Source organism: Sebastes fasciatus, chromosome 16, assembly GCF_043250625.1.
Source record: "Sebastes fasciatus isolate fSebFas1 chromosome 16, fSebFas1.pri, whole genome shotgun sequence".
Taxonomy (NCBI): Eukaryota; Metazoa; Chordata; class Actinopteri; order Perciformes; family Sebastidae; genus Sebastes; species Sebastes fasciatus.
The window spans coordinates 25,428,596-25,443,628 of record NC_133810.1 but is presented as its reverse complement, the minus strand read 5'-3'; the positions used below and the strand labels follow the sequence as shown (position 1 = coordinate 25,443,628).

The 15,033-nt window shown below is 39.1% G+C and overlaps 1 protein-coding gene across 2 annotated transcripts; it reads right to left on the bottom strand.

Moving 5' to 3' along the window:
• Positions 1 to 866: 866 nt before the first annotated feature.
• On the bottom strand, positions 867 to 13,550 carry igsf5a (immunoglobulin superfamily, member 5a). Of its 2 annotated transcripts, XM_074610342.1 has the most exons (9): positions 13,397 to 13,550; positions 12,096 to 12,177; positions 7,917 to 8,237; positions 5,122 to 5,412; positions 2,738 to 2,857; positions 2,565 to 2,589; positions 2,335 to 2,435; positions 2,121 to 2,185; positions 867 to 1,624 (listed from the first exon to the last, which is right to left on the bottom strand). In XM_074610342.1, exons 2-9 carry the CDS (start codon positions 12,160 to 12,162, stop codon positions 1,520 to 1,522), a joined length of 1,095 nt encoding a protein of 364 aa, XP_074466443.1. In that variant the 5' UTR covers positions 12,163 to 12,177; positions 13,397 to 13,550; the 3' UTR covers positions 867 to 1,519. The 2 variants fall into 2 exon arrangements, with proteins under 2 accessions (XP_074466443.1, XP_074466444.1); XM_074610343.1 differs by lacking the exon at positions 12,096 to 12,177 and having other exon boundaries at positions 13,397 to 13,535.
• Between the last annotated feature and the right edge of the window lie 1,483 nt (positions 13,551 to 15,033).

The window sequence follows — 15,033 nt, the reverse complement described above, 5'->3', positions numbered from 1 at the left end:
AGAGAGTATGGAATGCATTTCATCGGTTTCCGATGCCGAAAGACACTTAGCAAACGGCAGTATTTGACGAGTTGGGAGTGAGAACGTGTTGTATCTAGAGGTTGCGCCTAGAAGGTAACCCCCAAATTGCGAAATCTGATCTGAAAAAGATTTAATTAACTACAAATGAAATGGGCTAACAGTTCATACATGTGAGATGTTCTTCATGGTCACTATTTGGAACACTGTATGTGAAGGGGTTCGTTAATTCATTATTTCATCAAGTCTTAGAAATAGGCCACTGATCAGAGAAGTGTTACATTTAAGGGGGATTACATTTTAAGACATTTACAGATGTAGGAGAACAAAAGAAGTTTTAAATGGTGCCTTTTGAATATTTCATCTGAATTACATAACTCATCAATAGAAATAAATGGCTCAGTATAAACTGCCATAGCCATTCAACAAAAATATAGCCTCTGACCCGTTAAGTCTACCATATGAGAACAACCAAACAGGTTGTGATGGTACAGCCACAATCCCTGCTCCAGTTGTTACATTGTTAATTGTTAATAGTGCTCACTTGGTCTGTGATGATACTGCTACTGTTGTTATGACCTGGCTCGAGTGGCCACAACAAAAAGGAGACACACCATGATCAAATGTTAACAAAAGATATTTTATTAAATCACATCAAACAAAACTGAACCAAACTAAGTAAATTAAAGTACCAAATACAGTAAGTGTGCATGAGTCGGATGTGTGTGTGTGTGTGTGTGTGTGTGGGGGCATATATCTGATTACACAGTCACATTGCGGGGACTCGCCTTCCTTTTGGGGACAAAATGCGAGTCCCCATTACGTAAATCATTACATTCATTCTTTTTAGACTGGGAACACCGGGCCCAACTTGTTTTCTGGGGCGTCTGTAGCTCAGTGGGTAGAGCGGGTTGTCCTTTAACCACAAGGTTCGATCCCCAGCTCCTACAGTCTGCATGTCAAAGTGTGCTTGTGCGAGACACTAAACCCAAAGTTGCTCCCCGGGCGCTTACAGCAGCATCACTACCACTACTCCTAAAATACTTAGGATGGGTTAAATGCAGAGGTCAAATTTCATATATGTATATGACAAATAAAGTCAGCCCTAACAATCCCCTGCCACCAGGTATCTGAAAAACATGGCAACAACAGATGGGCAGGGAAGGGCAGGGGCCGTCACACTGCAGCAAGTCTTTACTGTAGCACTGAGGATGCTGCATTTTGCAAACCAAATGTGCTTTCATATATTTCCTATGATTTCAAAAGTGTATATTCTGCAACAGCTTTATACAGGCAGTGAACGAAATACACGTCCTGCATATGTCTCCTCCTCCAACAGCCTCAATGTTACTGCAGTACATAAATCTTTGGTCTGGGAGGATTCAGTCCTTCTTCCCACCTTTCTCCAATGTTTAGAAACCAAACCAGTGAGGCTTGAAGCTGTTGTGCAGTGTGGTCCAAAACTCCTAAACATTTGCACTTCTTGGTCCTCCGTCTGTCCTCACACAATGGTGACATGTCTGTGTTTCCTGAAGCCTTCGTTCACGGTAGTGTATGCACCGTTGTAGCCATTTCCTTCCTGGTTACTGTTCACAACATCAGGCATCTAAAAATCACACACATTTGACATTAATAACGTATGTCACCCTCCTTGCTATTTCAGAACAAACTTTATAGATCACATAAACTGTGCAACTATGTTGCTCCACTGAAAATGTAATCATCTTGGAATTACAAAGCTGTAATTGTGGGTTTGAATAATATACTGTATTTGTTTATAAGGTACCTCATTTATTACTGAAATTAGTTGAATGATCAAGCAATGAATTATCCATATGTACTGTACCATGCCTGATAAATGCCACTTAAAATGATTAGCATCGTTATAATTAGAGATAACAAATTCACATGGCTGGTAATTTCTTCATTTCATTTGAAGAGCCATAAAAAGTGATCTACATAAATCACCACCTGTCACGTATCCTACAGGCATGTAGAAGCATACAGCATGAGCTTATAGAGGAATGATTACTTTTTGATTTATACTTGCAACTGTACACCAACTATGTACGATGTACCACTGAATAACATCATAAATATACCTCAAAAACATTGGAACCATTTGCCTGGGAAAAGCCGCTGTCATTGCATTCACTGGGAGCGACACCTGTGACCAGAGAAGAGAGACGGGAGAGAGGAGTTTTGACTTTCTTGTGTCACAAGTGGATAATGGCTTAGTTTATGGTAGCATATGGTGATAGAGTGCCAAGATGTTCATTTAAAGCTTGTGTGTGTACATGCACTTATGAGTCTTACTTGTTTGACCCTCTGGCAGATATCCTGCGTTCACTTGACCTTGTCTCTGTCCAGCTGTATTGACTCCGGCACTTATCTGGCTCTGTGTCCTCACTCTTTTGCTAGACACAAACATGAATTACAACAGAGGATTTTACTGTATGTACAAACATGTAGAAGCACATGCTGTTATGCAGTGGTCGATTGAAGAAGTAGTGAAAAAATATTCATCATGTTTGTTGGTTTCTTACCTCATTTCATCTTGGTAGTTGGGTTCTGGAGAGGATTGTAAAATAATAAATTAGTTCATGTAAATGTGATATACATAACTATTTGCTGAGGACTATATGGCAGTGGTTGGATTTCATTCGTGAATTTGGACGGTGTAAGTTGTGTTGTTAGACTGATATAATGGGGGTCTTACGTTTTTCTTTCCTGCGTTTGCAGCAGAAGATTATTCCAATGATGAGCAAAACCAGCAGAGCAAAACCTCCAATGGACACGACCACAGCTATCAGCACAGTCCAGTCAGGAGGCTTGGGAACTGTTGCAAAAGGGACAATTAGCGATCCGTATATAAAGAGTTTCAAGCTTGGAACCAAACCAACCAGCTACGAGATGAATCGTAACCATAAAACATTTGATTCGGAGCAAAAAAAAAAAAAACATTGGTAAACGGGAAAAAGACAAAGGTACAATACTGTGTACATCATTATTGTACTACTCAGGAACTACTCATCCCATAAACCACTGCGAATGGCTACCGTCGCCTCTGAAAACTCCCAAAAAACAGCGAGCAGCTCCACCAATCAAAGACGTCGCTGTTGCACTTAGGATTGTGGGTAGTGTAGTACTTCTCCATGACATCGCGAATAAAACATGTTTTTCTTAAAACAAGGTTGATATCATACAGACTTGTGGCTTCTACAGGAGCATATACCATCGTTTCACAATCTCATAGCTCGTGGTAAGTCTACCTTGGATGGTTACGACATTGTGGCTAACAATTAATTCATTAATAATCATTAAATCCACGATTCAGAATATGAATGGGATTTTCACTTCCAGAACCTCACTGTTGAGCTCTACGCGAAATTCAGAGCATATCTATTGCCTCCACACAGCTCTCAAGATGGCGACAAGTGAGCCAGTGGCAAAGAGTATACAGTAGAGGCAAAGAGACAATTGACTCTCACTTCTTGGCAATATACGTATCTTTACATAGACAGTAGTTGTTTGCTGCCATATTAATGATCTGAATATCGAATAGAGAACCTTTAAGAGCTTATTATTGTTAAATTAAACAGCCAAATCATAAAATACTGAACACACACAAATGGAGGAAAGGAGCACATTATTCACTTCATAAAAACACAGAAAGCTCTGAAAAGCCTGTGTTGCACATACATTTATAGTGTTATTTTTTCTAATACATTTTGTTTGGATGTGAAATTTGTGGAGAAGGATCATTGCATCATCATTACAGCCTGAATAGAGGATGCCGATGAGAACATTTAGTCTGGCATATCTCACATGGGAGTGCTGCTTACCCAAAGCCTTGTCATCCACCATAACCCCTTATCATTAACACACCGTATGTCTCCCACCCAGACTGTCCAAATAATACACATTTCTCATAGGCCTACATACATCAAAATTGGCTTTATCTTTCCCCTCTTTTACTCGTCACACTCCTTCTCAATTGGACAGAATGTTATCCATGCTATCTGCGTGCAGATCCAAGTTGAAACCGTACACTCAGGGTTGTTGCTGTTAATTCAATTTCTATACAGTATGTGTTAAATGGGTTTTTTATTCAATTAAAACCTGGTTTTATCAGATTATCCTTCAGTCAGTTCATACGGTCAGGAGTAGAGAGGGTCTATTTGTGGATTCTCAGACATTTCTAAGACATGGACTACGAAATATATATTAATGCAGAGGGATTAAGAAATCACATCATCCTAGATCAGGCAAAGCAGTAATGTGTCTAGTGTTTAGCGATGCTAGCTGCATGGCTCTGGGGATGGCAATGTCGGTCTGTCGGTCAGTCCACTGCTTTGGTCCAGACTGAAATATCTCAACTATTGGATGGATCCCCCAAATGATAAATGGACTTGCATTTATATAGTGCTTTTCTAGTCTTTCAACCACTCAAAGCGCTTTACACCACAAGTCAGCGTTCACCCATTCACACACATTCATACACTGATGGCAGAGGCAGCCATACAAGGTGCCAACCTGCCCATCGATATGTAATCTAAATATTCCTTCACAGCCTTCATGAGCAATTTGGGGTTCCGTATCTTGCCTAAGGACACTTTTGACATGCGGACTGGAGGAGCCGGGAATCGAACCGCCTTTCTCCTCAGGATGAAAGAACTTGATGGTGATGGTTGACTCGGTGATGCCTTATATTTTTATCTTTACTTGACTTAACTTTAAACTTGTCTTTGGTTTATGACCAAATACCTGCAAAACTAATGACATTCCCATCTGCCTCAGCTGTACTTTGCGTTTAGCAAATATTATCATGCTATACTAACCATGGGTAACATGGTAAATATTTCACCCACTCAACTAAACATGTAAATACAGCCTCAGAGAGCCCCTGTAGTGTAGCAGTAGACTTATTGTTACTACCACCACCACCAGGCAACCAAAGAACAACCATTTCACATTCTACACTTTAATAGGCAACTAACTAAGCAACAAAACTGTTGGATTGTTCTAACTTGGAAGAGCACAGAGGCAGAAAGGCTGGGAGGAGACTCATCGAGAGAAGACAGTTGTGGAAGATCTTCTTACCGACCACCATGAAGACAGAGCTGGATTGTGGGCTTGTTAGTGTCAGAACAGTCGCCCGGCACTCCACTGTGGTGTTTCTGACTGCCTGGAACTTCAGGATACTGGTGGAGTTGAAGGCATCCCCATCTGCTATGCTGGTGGTGTTGTACAGGCTGCTGTTTACAGCTTGGCCATTCCGGATCCATTCGACAGCAGGTGTGGGGAACCAGGCAGATGTTACACACTGGAACTCCACTTGCTGGTCCTGCACCACCGTCACGTTTCCTCCCATGATGCTGACCGTACCGCTCTCTGAGAAAGGAGAGGTGAAGTCAGGAAGTCAGCATGCTTTTGGGATTCTGAAGCTTAAAGTTATATAATCTTAAATCATATATAATTAGATGGCACTTTAAAGGATAAGTTTGGATATATTTTATATTTTTCTTATTGCCAACAAAACTGTACAGCAGCAACGATGTGGCTCATTGATGCATTGATTGTGAACTGTACATCAGATTAAAACATGGCTGAAATAAGACCAAGTGTTAGCATGGATACACAGGGCCACATGGATCATTTTCATGTCAGCACTCCTGGCATCAGTTAAACCAAGGAGTCAATCTAAAAAAAATATTCTGTATTCTTTTAATATGAAACTTTCTTTAGCTTGCCGTTGAACAGTGTTTCCTATTGAACTGTCCGTGTCCCTCATTAACGTCCCTTTGCAGAAAAGCAACCAATGTGCAACTGGCAGGTCTGTTAAGTGGATTTATTAGCTTTGGCTGCAGGTTTTGCTACATGCAGAAGGAGAATATGTCTGTAATCATGGTAGTCCTAATCAGCAGCATGAGATAGAGCTCCAGCACTTTAATAATCGATGCCCATTCATTACCTTCAGGTTACAGTCAGGTTTAGTAGTTTGAACATGGAGATTAGGAGGCATGTATAGAGAATTTTAGAATTTAGATTTACATTACAGTTCTGGTTAATTGGAAAATGGCCTCACAGAGACAAGTATTTATTGCTGCCCCTCTCCAGTACTTGAAGTGGAAAAAAACAAGTGCCAGTACGCTCCCATTCACATGTTGGCGTGTGTATCGGCAATCTCTTGCGACATATTCCTATTTATTCATTATTTCTTTAAGCATGTTATACTGTGTCAGTCATAATCAGCTGTGGTTTTATTGCTATTATTATACTTGGGCTATGCATCCTCTATAGTTGGCCTATAATACTCCAATAAACCGCCGACCTTGGGTTGTACGACCTGCTCTACCTTAAGGTGGGTTAAGGTGATGTATTTTGTGTTGATAGTTAAAGAGCTGTCCTGTGTTATTTGTAGCCTATAGTCGGGTATCAATCAGGTTTTAAGAGCAGTGTCCCAGTCAGGATGCTCCTACATATTATGCAGCAGGATAAAGAGACACATTCTGAATTTCTACAGAGAAAATAAGATACTAGGAGATACGAGGAAAAATGTTAAGGTTTTTGACTTAAAACTCTGCAATGTTTGTGGACCATTATTATTACTAGTAAAATTATTATTTTATTTGTTCTTTTTTTTATTTGCACTTATCACAGCCTTCATCTGAACATTTAATTCTTCTGGAAATGTTTTCCCTAAAAGAGCAGATTCAGAAAACTTTTAAATAATGTTTCATTAATTATATTTGTTCACAAATTAAAAAAAGTTATGACGAACAGTTCACTAATTGTTTTACAAAATGGACGTGAACATTGAATTGATAAATTCCAACACACTCGTTCTCTCAACCAGGGGTCTGGGGACCCCCAGTGGTCCTTGAGGGAGTTCCAGGGGGTCCCCAGAAAAATGGGGATATAGTTTATTTCACGGTTATCTCCTCAACTATAGAATTCTGGTCTTAATCATATCTAACAACCAAAATATTTTTAGAAGGAGGTCCCTGAAGCAAAATCTTATCAAATGGGGGTCCGTGATCTAATGTGTATCAGTTAAGGGGTCCTTGACACGAAAAAAGGTTGAGAGCCACTGCACATTTTTTTCACAGATTACCTGTCTCATGCACTACTGTCAGGATATAGTGGCTTTTTATAGAAATAACTTTTCATCATATTTGCTCAAAGTTACCAACTGCAGCTTTAATGCTTATTTCTTCTTATGTTGTATTTGCTCTTTTGTTCACTTGTATATTTGTTTGAATTCCAGTTCTGTGATGCAGAAGGTTTTATTAAGTCGTCCTCACTCTCCAACAGAACAACTTCCCTCTCTATAGAAGCAACAGTGGTTACTATTTCTGACTGAACAAAAAGTTAATAGTGTGTGTGTGGAAGTTTTTCCACACAAAGACACCCTCATAAAGTAATGTTTACAGCATATTTCTTCATCTTATTTCAGCATGGATGAAAATCCCTGTAATGAAGTAGAAATACTGTCATGTGGTAGTTTTATTCTGCCTTGAAAGCTTTTTTTGGTCATTAGATATTCTTTTCCAGTAAATATTATTGCCAGAGGCTGCTGAAAAGACAGACAAAAGGAGCCCATTGCTGCACTCTAGAGTACATCACAGTCACTACACCTCCCTCAAAACTATACTTAGAGATTTCTTTTATGGTGTGAATACAGAAATATTGAGCTGAATTTTAAAATGAGTGCTAGGTGGTGAGGGCAGTGTGCATGTACCTCAGCATCACTGAGACCCTGAAGGGAACTTCCTCTTCTGTTGTCAGAGGTCAAAGGACAGCCACAAAGCAGCATGTGTCTCTCAAAGTACCAAACTCCTCTTGCCCAAAGTCTTTGAACACAACTACAACCTGATAGATGTTATTGACCCTACCTTGTACGTAAAGCTGTGACGTCTTTGATCCATAAGGCCCCAGCACACTGCAAATGACCGGCCAGGACTCTGTACCACTGCGGTTGACGTTATGGATGGTCAGCTCCACACAGCTGGTGTCACCACTGGAGCAGAATCTGGCAGAGTACTGCTCTGAGGATGATGTTGCGTTACCGGTGGCAGGTATAGAGAGGACCAACTTTTTTCCGACAGTCCAGGTCATGACCTTCCAGTGTCCCATCACAGTGGCATTGAATTGTGCATCAGAGCCTTGTAGCACTGTTAAATTCCGCGGCTCCAGCTGGAACTGTCCCGACACCGCTGAATATAGAAGAGACAACATGTCAGGCAGGAATGCTATCGAGGTTAGAAGAATTTAATAGAAAGGATCTTGTTATTATGGCCCCGTCCTCTGTAGTTGCATCTTGCCTCCTTGCCCTCTTCTTGTATGGAGGAACTACTTCGCTTTAAATGCACATTTTGCTTTGCTGAACTTTGTAATTTGTGTTGTGACGACTGAATATTGTCGGGCTTTACTGTTTAAACTGATTTTGACCTTCATTCAATGCCTGCGCACAGTGCCTGTTCATGTTCAGTTTGAGGGGTACAGCAAAATATAAAGACACTGGGATAACAAAAGTTGGCTGCTGAGTATTACATCATACAAGTTCTCACAAAACACATAGATTAATACATGTATTGTATTTCAACTCATGATTAAAGGTGCCTCCTTTTATTTCTCGTAATTGATATAAAAAATATTATGCAATTTATGTAATTGCTGAATTGTGTGATCTTAAGGGCTGTCAATCAATTAAAATATTTAATTGTGATTAATCGCGTGATTGTCATAGTTAATCACGATTAATCTGTTCAAAGTGAACCTTAAAGGGAGATTTGTCAAGTATTTAATACTCTTATCAACATGGGAGTGGACAAATATGCTGCTTTATGTAAATGTATGTAAATACTTATTATTGGAAATCAATTAATAACACAAAACAATGACAAATATTGTCCAGAAACCCTCTCAGGTACTGCATTTAGCATAGAAAATATACTCAAATCATAACATGGCAAACTCAAGCCCAACAGGCAACAACAGCTGTCAGTGTGTCAGTGTGCTGACTTGACAATGACTTGCCCCAAACTGCATGTGATTGTCATAAAGTGGACATGTCTGTAAAGGGGAGACCCGTGGGTACCCAGAGAACCCATTTTCATTCATATATCTTGAAGTCAGAGGTCAAGGGACACCTTTGGAAATGGCCATGACAGTTTTTCCTCTCCAAAAATTAGCGAAAGTTTGGAGCATTATTTAGCTTTTTTCACAACAAGCTAGTATGATAAAACAAATTGGCATTAAGGCGTTATTATCGCGTTAACTTTGACAGCCATTTTATATTACCTGCATGTATGATAATATATATATATACACACAATTACTGGACTGAATTGCCTGAAAAAACTTTATTTAGAAAAAAAGACTAATTGATAGGGAAAATAATTTTTTGTGCAGCCCAAGTTGAATTTCTGCAGGTTACTACAGGTTTCTGTGTGATAGCATATTGCAGGTGTTCACATCACTGCAAAAGTGAAGCAACATTTCATTACTTACATTAAGACAATTCTTTTTTTGTATTACATGTTTTCTGAAATGTTATGTTCAATATGCATTTTCTTTTCATAATTGAATTACGTGCTAATTTGCACACATTTCCAGACCAGAAATCTGAACATTGGAAAGCCAGGTTCGAAATTCTTGTTTCATTTTGTTGACATATAAGAGTCAAACATTTTTACAGAGGGAATTTTGGATATCTCTTTTCATCAGTCCATAAATCAGAAAATACTTTCAACAGCCATAAAAAACAAAAATCAATTTTCGGCATGTTTTTAAGAAATAAAGGTTCTATAAATCAGGCTATGAATGATAAATGAACAAACCCCTCTGTAAAAACCTTCAGAATATAGATAAGAATTAAACTGGAAAGTCTGGTGGATGTACAGTTAGTGCAAGCTCACGGTGAGAAAAAATTCATTTTGAGAAAACCGCCTTTAAAGATATGTATTGTACCTATCACCATTAAGACAATTATTTGTTTGTATTAGTATAAGTTTTCTGAAATTTTACATTTAAATATGTAAATGAGACATTATCTAATGCTAACGTTGGGTGAATTTAGGAGAAATCTACAGACGCAAATAGAAAAAGTAGTAAAATAAACACCCAGTAGTCCAAACAAAGACATGTTATGGATAGAAAATAGCACAAAAACCCCAAATTGACCAGTGCATGAAAAATTATGTTTTTGCCGTCTGTCCTTAATCATGCAATTGAATGCAATGTGAGAAAATAAAATAAATAATAATACAAGTGTCACTGACTTAAATCAGTCAGGCATTTTTGGCTGAGCTTGATTCAGGACAAAGAGAAGGAATGCATATTATACAGGCACATACGGCTCTTTGTTCAAATCAGTGCTTGACACATGTTTGAGTTTGCCCAAGGTACGTAAATATTACAAAGGACGTTGGTTTTGTTTTGTTGGTGTTTGACAGACTGAAACTCAAACACAACATTAATCTGGACTGATACTTCACGAGTTGAGCATTAAAGCTGAGGTTTTTGAGGATGTTTCCTTGGATATGCTCTCACTATTGTTGCATCCTTTAAGAGTAAACTGAAGGGAAACTGCTCTAACTGTCACCTGTGTCTAAACTGAGCAAGACTGTTTACATTTCGGTGAGAATGACTGATTAGATATGCAGCTGTTTGGTTTGGCTCAGGGTTTTCTCTTCAAGACAGCACCGAGGGTAATGATTAGTCACTATTAAGAGCACAAGAAACCTGTGTGACCTGCTGTGACCTGCTGTAGTATTCAGAGAGTATTTACTCTGACAAGTCCCTGATGATGAAAAGCTTCGCCCCACAGCTGGGACTCCATTTGCAAAGTCATTTAAAAACCATTCACGTTAGTATTAGTTGACATAAAAGTGGGAAGCAAATATTCAGGACAGACTAAACGTTTTTCAAGTTAGCTAACATTTAAATATTGTACTGCTGAAGTCACACTTGCACAGTTGTTGGTTCATTTGATTAGTTTTCATCTGGTGTGGATATAGGAGATTTAAGCAAATGAATTTGCCCATAGGGATCATTAAAGTTTAATCTAATAAGACCATTTATCTCACAGGTCTTTTAAAAATACTATTATTAAGGCTCTGCACAGGTAGAATGAAATATATACATTGAATTGTCAGAAACACTATGTAGGGAATAAGCTATACTTCAGTAAGTATTTGGACAACAAATTGCATACATTGCAAAAACCCAGTGTTTATTTTCAACACAGTCTCACGGCAGTTCATGAAATAGTCACGTTATTTAATCTATTTGATTCGTGTACATCGACATGAATTTCCCTTTATTTTCCTGATGCTCAGCACGACATTCAACAGTGTATTTTTCGTGCGTTTTCATACGAATGTCTAGCACACGTCACGTACAATTTCCGCCCCAGGCTTTTCAAAATAAAACTACTTGGTTAGGTTTAGGAATAGATCGACTTGCTTAGGCTTACGCAACAAAACTCTTTAGTTAGGTTTAGGAAAAGCTGGACTTGGTTAGGCTTAGACAACAAACTACTTAGTTAGGTTTAGGAATAGATCGACTTGGTTAGGTTTAGGCAACAAACTTAGTTAGGCTTAGGAAATGATCGACTTGGTTAGGATTAGGCAACAAACTACTTAGTTACGCTTAGGAATAGATTGCCTTGGTGAGGCTTAGGCAACTACTTAGTTAGCTTCAGGAAAAGATTGTGGTTTGGGTTTAAATAACACAGGAAGTGCCTTAACTTGAGTATGGAAGTTACGTGACAAATAAATCAACTTTGACTTGTGGTTTCACACGAGGCACGAACAACGGCCTCCTGGGCGAAAGTCCTGTGTTTTTTGTTCGCCGCTCTCTATGCTTCCCGATTCACAATTACATGGATTACATATGAATTGATTTTGTGCTGGAAAAAAAGTTAAATTCGTGTCTATGTACACAAATCAATACATTAAATTTGTGACTATTTCACAAACTGCTGTACGACTGGGCTGTTATTTTTCTAAATTCTGTTCAGCAGGTTTGTACAGACTTTATATATAAGTATTTGAAAAATGAATGCTGACCTCCAGTTGCACACAGTAATAAACAGATGTGGAAGAGGTTAGGCCGTGATTTCCAGGAAACAGTCATGCTAGTATTGTTATCCTGAAAGACAGAAGAGACACAGCTGTGAGAATTTTCAGCAAGTCCATTATCCTCTAAAATGTTCAGAAAAGGCTCCAAATGATAACAGAAATCACATATTGGTATGCACATATCTTGGTTCAAATGAACTCAAATGAAAGCAGGAGGACAATCAATAGGCATTTGAAGTTAGCGCTTAATGTCAGTGAAAGTGACAGAAGAAGAATTTATGATGATTTGCAGATGGCGAAAGAAATAAGAGTTCTATAGTGGGGAGTTAAATCTAAAATAAATGGCACAATTTCAAAAACTCAGTCTCTAGCTAGGTTTCCACTAAAGGTTCTGGGGACTTTTAGTCCCAGGAACTACTTTTCAAGAAACTAAAAGGTTCCTTCAGCCCACTGTTGTCTGCGTTTTCACCGAAGTCTAAAGACTTGAGACGATCAGGCAAATTGGACCGCTGATATATGAAAAAGCAACATGACATGAGACGAGGGCTGCTAGTGGTCACAGTATTAACCCTTGTCCTGCTCTCCCCTCGTCCTAAAATGGTCCTAAATCAACACTAGAGTATTTCCTTGTTTATGAATGAAGCGGTACATGAGTTGAAGCCATTAAAGCAGCAGTGCTGTGTGTGTTTCACCAATCAGCGACGGTCATATCTGCAAACTCCACCCCAAAACTTCTGGTGCTTTCAGAAAGTACTACCCCACGACCAGGGCCCTTTTGTGGGGTAAAAAGGCCCCATAAAATGTCTCCAGAACTTAATTTAAACCCTGGTACCTGCGCTGGAAACGCAATGAGTTCCTCAAAAGGTTCTTAGTTCCGGGTGAAAGTTCCTGCAGTGGAAACGGAGCTTCTGTCAACACAGGACAGTGCATCAATAAAATGTTGATAACATCCTCAATTTGCAGCTTTATGTTTAAATGAAATCTACAAGCTTGTTTCATATTTCTGTTCTTTCACAAAGGGAACTGATCAGATGTTTTATCATTCCATCAATCATTCACACAAAACAGATATATCACAAAAAATAGCATCCAACTTCATCCCCTCTATTGCTGTTACTTCCTCACTGCAAAAACCAACAGCTTTAATGTGCCACATGCTGTCGTCACGCTTTAATAGCTTTCATACTTTGCTAGTGTTGACTCTTGTAAATCGTCTCAATTCGATGATTTCTGCCCTCATGACTAAATATTCCTCAGAAGTAACAGCATCTTCAGTGAAACAAACTTACTGCATGAGAGCTCCCGCTGCGCTGTGTGGAAAGGATCAAAGCTTCATTTCCTGAAACAGCAGGACTCCACCTGAGGCTGTGAAACTCTCACAGGGAGCAAGGTTCACGTCTGGCCATAGAAACTCAGCCCTTATCACCTCAGTATACCTGTCGGGCAGTAATATGGCTGTGGGTGTGACGCTGACGTTTCCACCTGCTGGCAGAATAGTAGAGGTGGCTGTGTCTTATCACAAGGTTAATTCCATGGTACATTGTTTGTGACTCAGTCAGCTTAAGTCTCTGTTTATTGCTGATACTCTTGGTGAATATATAGGACAAAATAAATATATATATATATATATATATATATATTACTCAGGTTAAACAACTGGGGTAAATAAAAAGACCTGTTGATAACTTGACCTGTGCATTTGAAATCCTGATTTTTACTGCCCTCCAGTGGTCACAGGTAGTAACTGCATCATATAATTTTTCAAGCTGACGCCATTGCAAACTTTAGTAGGAATAATACAGTTATCAATACTGATTAAATTCTTTAGAGGTAGGCTATCAAAAAGACAATTAGTATGTTCATAATAGCATCTGTATTTCTAATGTATAGTTTGTTTAAAAAAAAACAATATAAAGCCCTGCATCATGTAACGTTCTGAGAACCCTGATAGTCTGTGTGTGCGTGTATATGAATGTCGATCTATTCCTAATAAATGATATGTTTTCAGTTATACTCAACTTATATTGAGTTACACTGTAGCCTACTCAAGGTGACATTTGATGTGACTGCTCTGCTGTCTCATGAACCTCTGTGGGATGAATGCTCATCGGTAGATTCTTGCTCGTCTCCTGTATGAAATGGATGTATCCTCACTGTCCTGCATTATTATGAACCATAGTAACGTGGTTATGGGTCATCCATTCACTAACTCACTCCCTCTTCCTCTCCTCGCAGTTCTCATGCATTAGCTCCGTGTTGTTGACTGATTATGTTGTGGCTGCTTCGACATACAGTCGCCTATGTTGATGTTCAAGTTTGCTTTTCTAAAATCAGAGTTGTCTCTGCTGTTGCAGCGCGTTTTTGCGCTGCGTAAAAACTACGTGGAGATCATCCGGACGAACCGACGCACGAAAAATTCTAGTTTAAAGTCAAGGACCTTCATATTTTCTATCTGCAGACCTGATGGCTCGTGGTAATCAAGTCTGCTGCTTTATTATAAATAGATGTTGGTCTGGATGCTCTGAAGCTCTTTTTCAGCAGGTAAATGGATGAACAGTTCATCGGAGGAATTAAGGTAAATAAGAAGTAATGCTGTAGTGGTGCTGACCTTTTTAACATGGCAGCTAGAAGCAGTGACAGTTAACCAGCAGCAGTAAGATAGAGTAGGCTACCTACACAAGATTATTTCCTACAGGCGGTGAAAGAAATGGCCTGTGTGTCCTAGAATATCACAGGCAGCACAAGAGCACAGAAAAACCCCTCACCCAAGACATTAGTAATATCAGCATGTATGACATCTCTGCAACGTTATTACAAAAAGTTTGATATATAGGTAAAGCTTGACTCATGCAGAATTGTATCAATGCAATACTTGAAAATGTTCTGCATACATGTGGATCACCTTACACCCGTTTTTGATCTACTT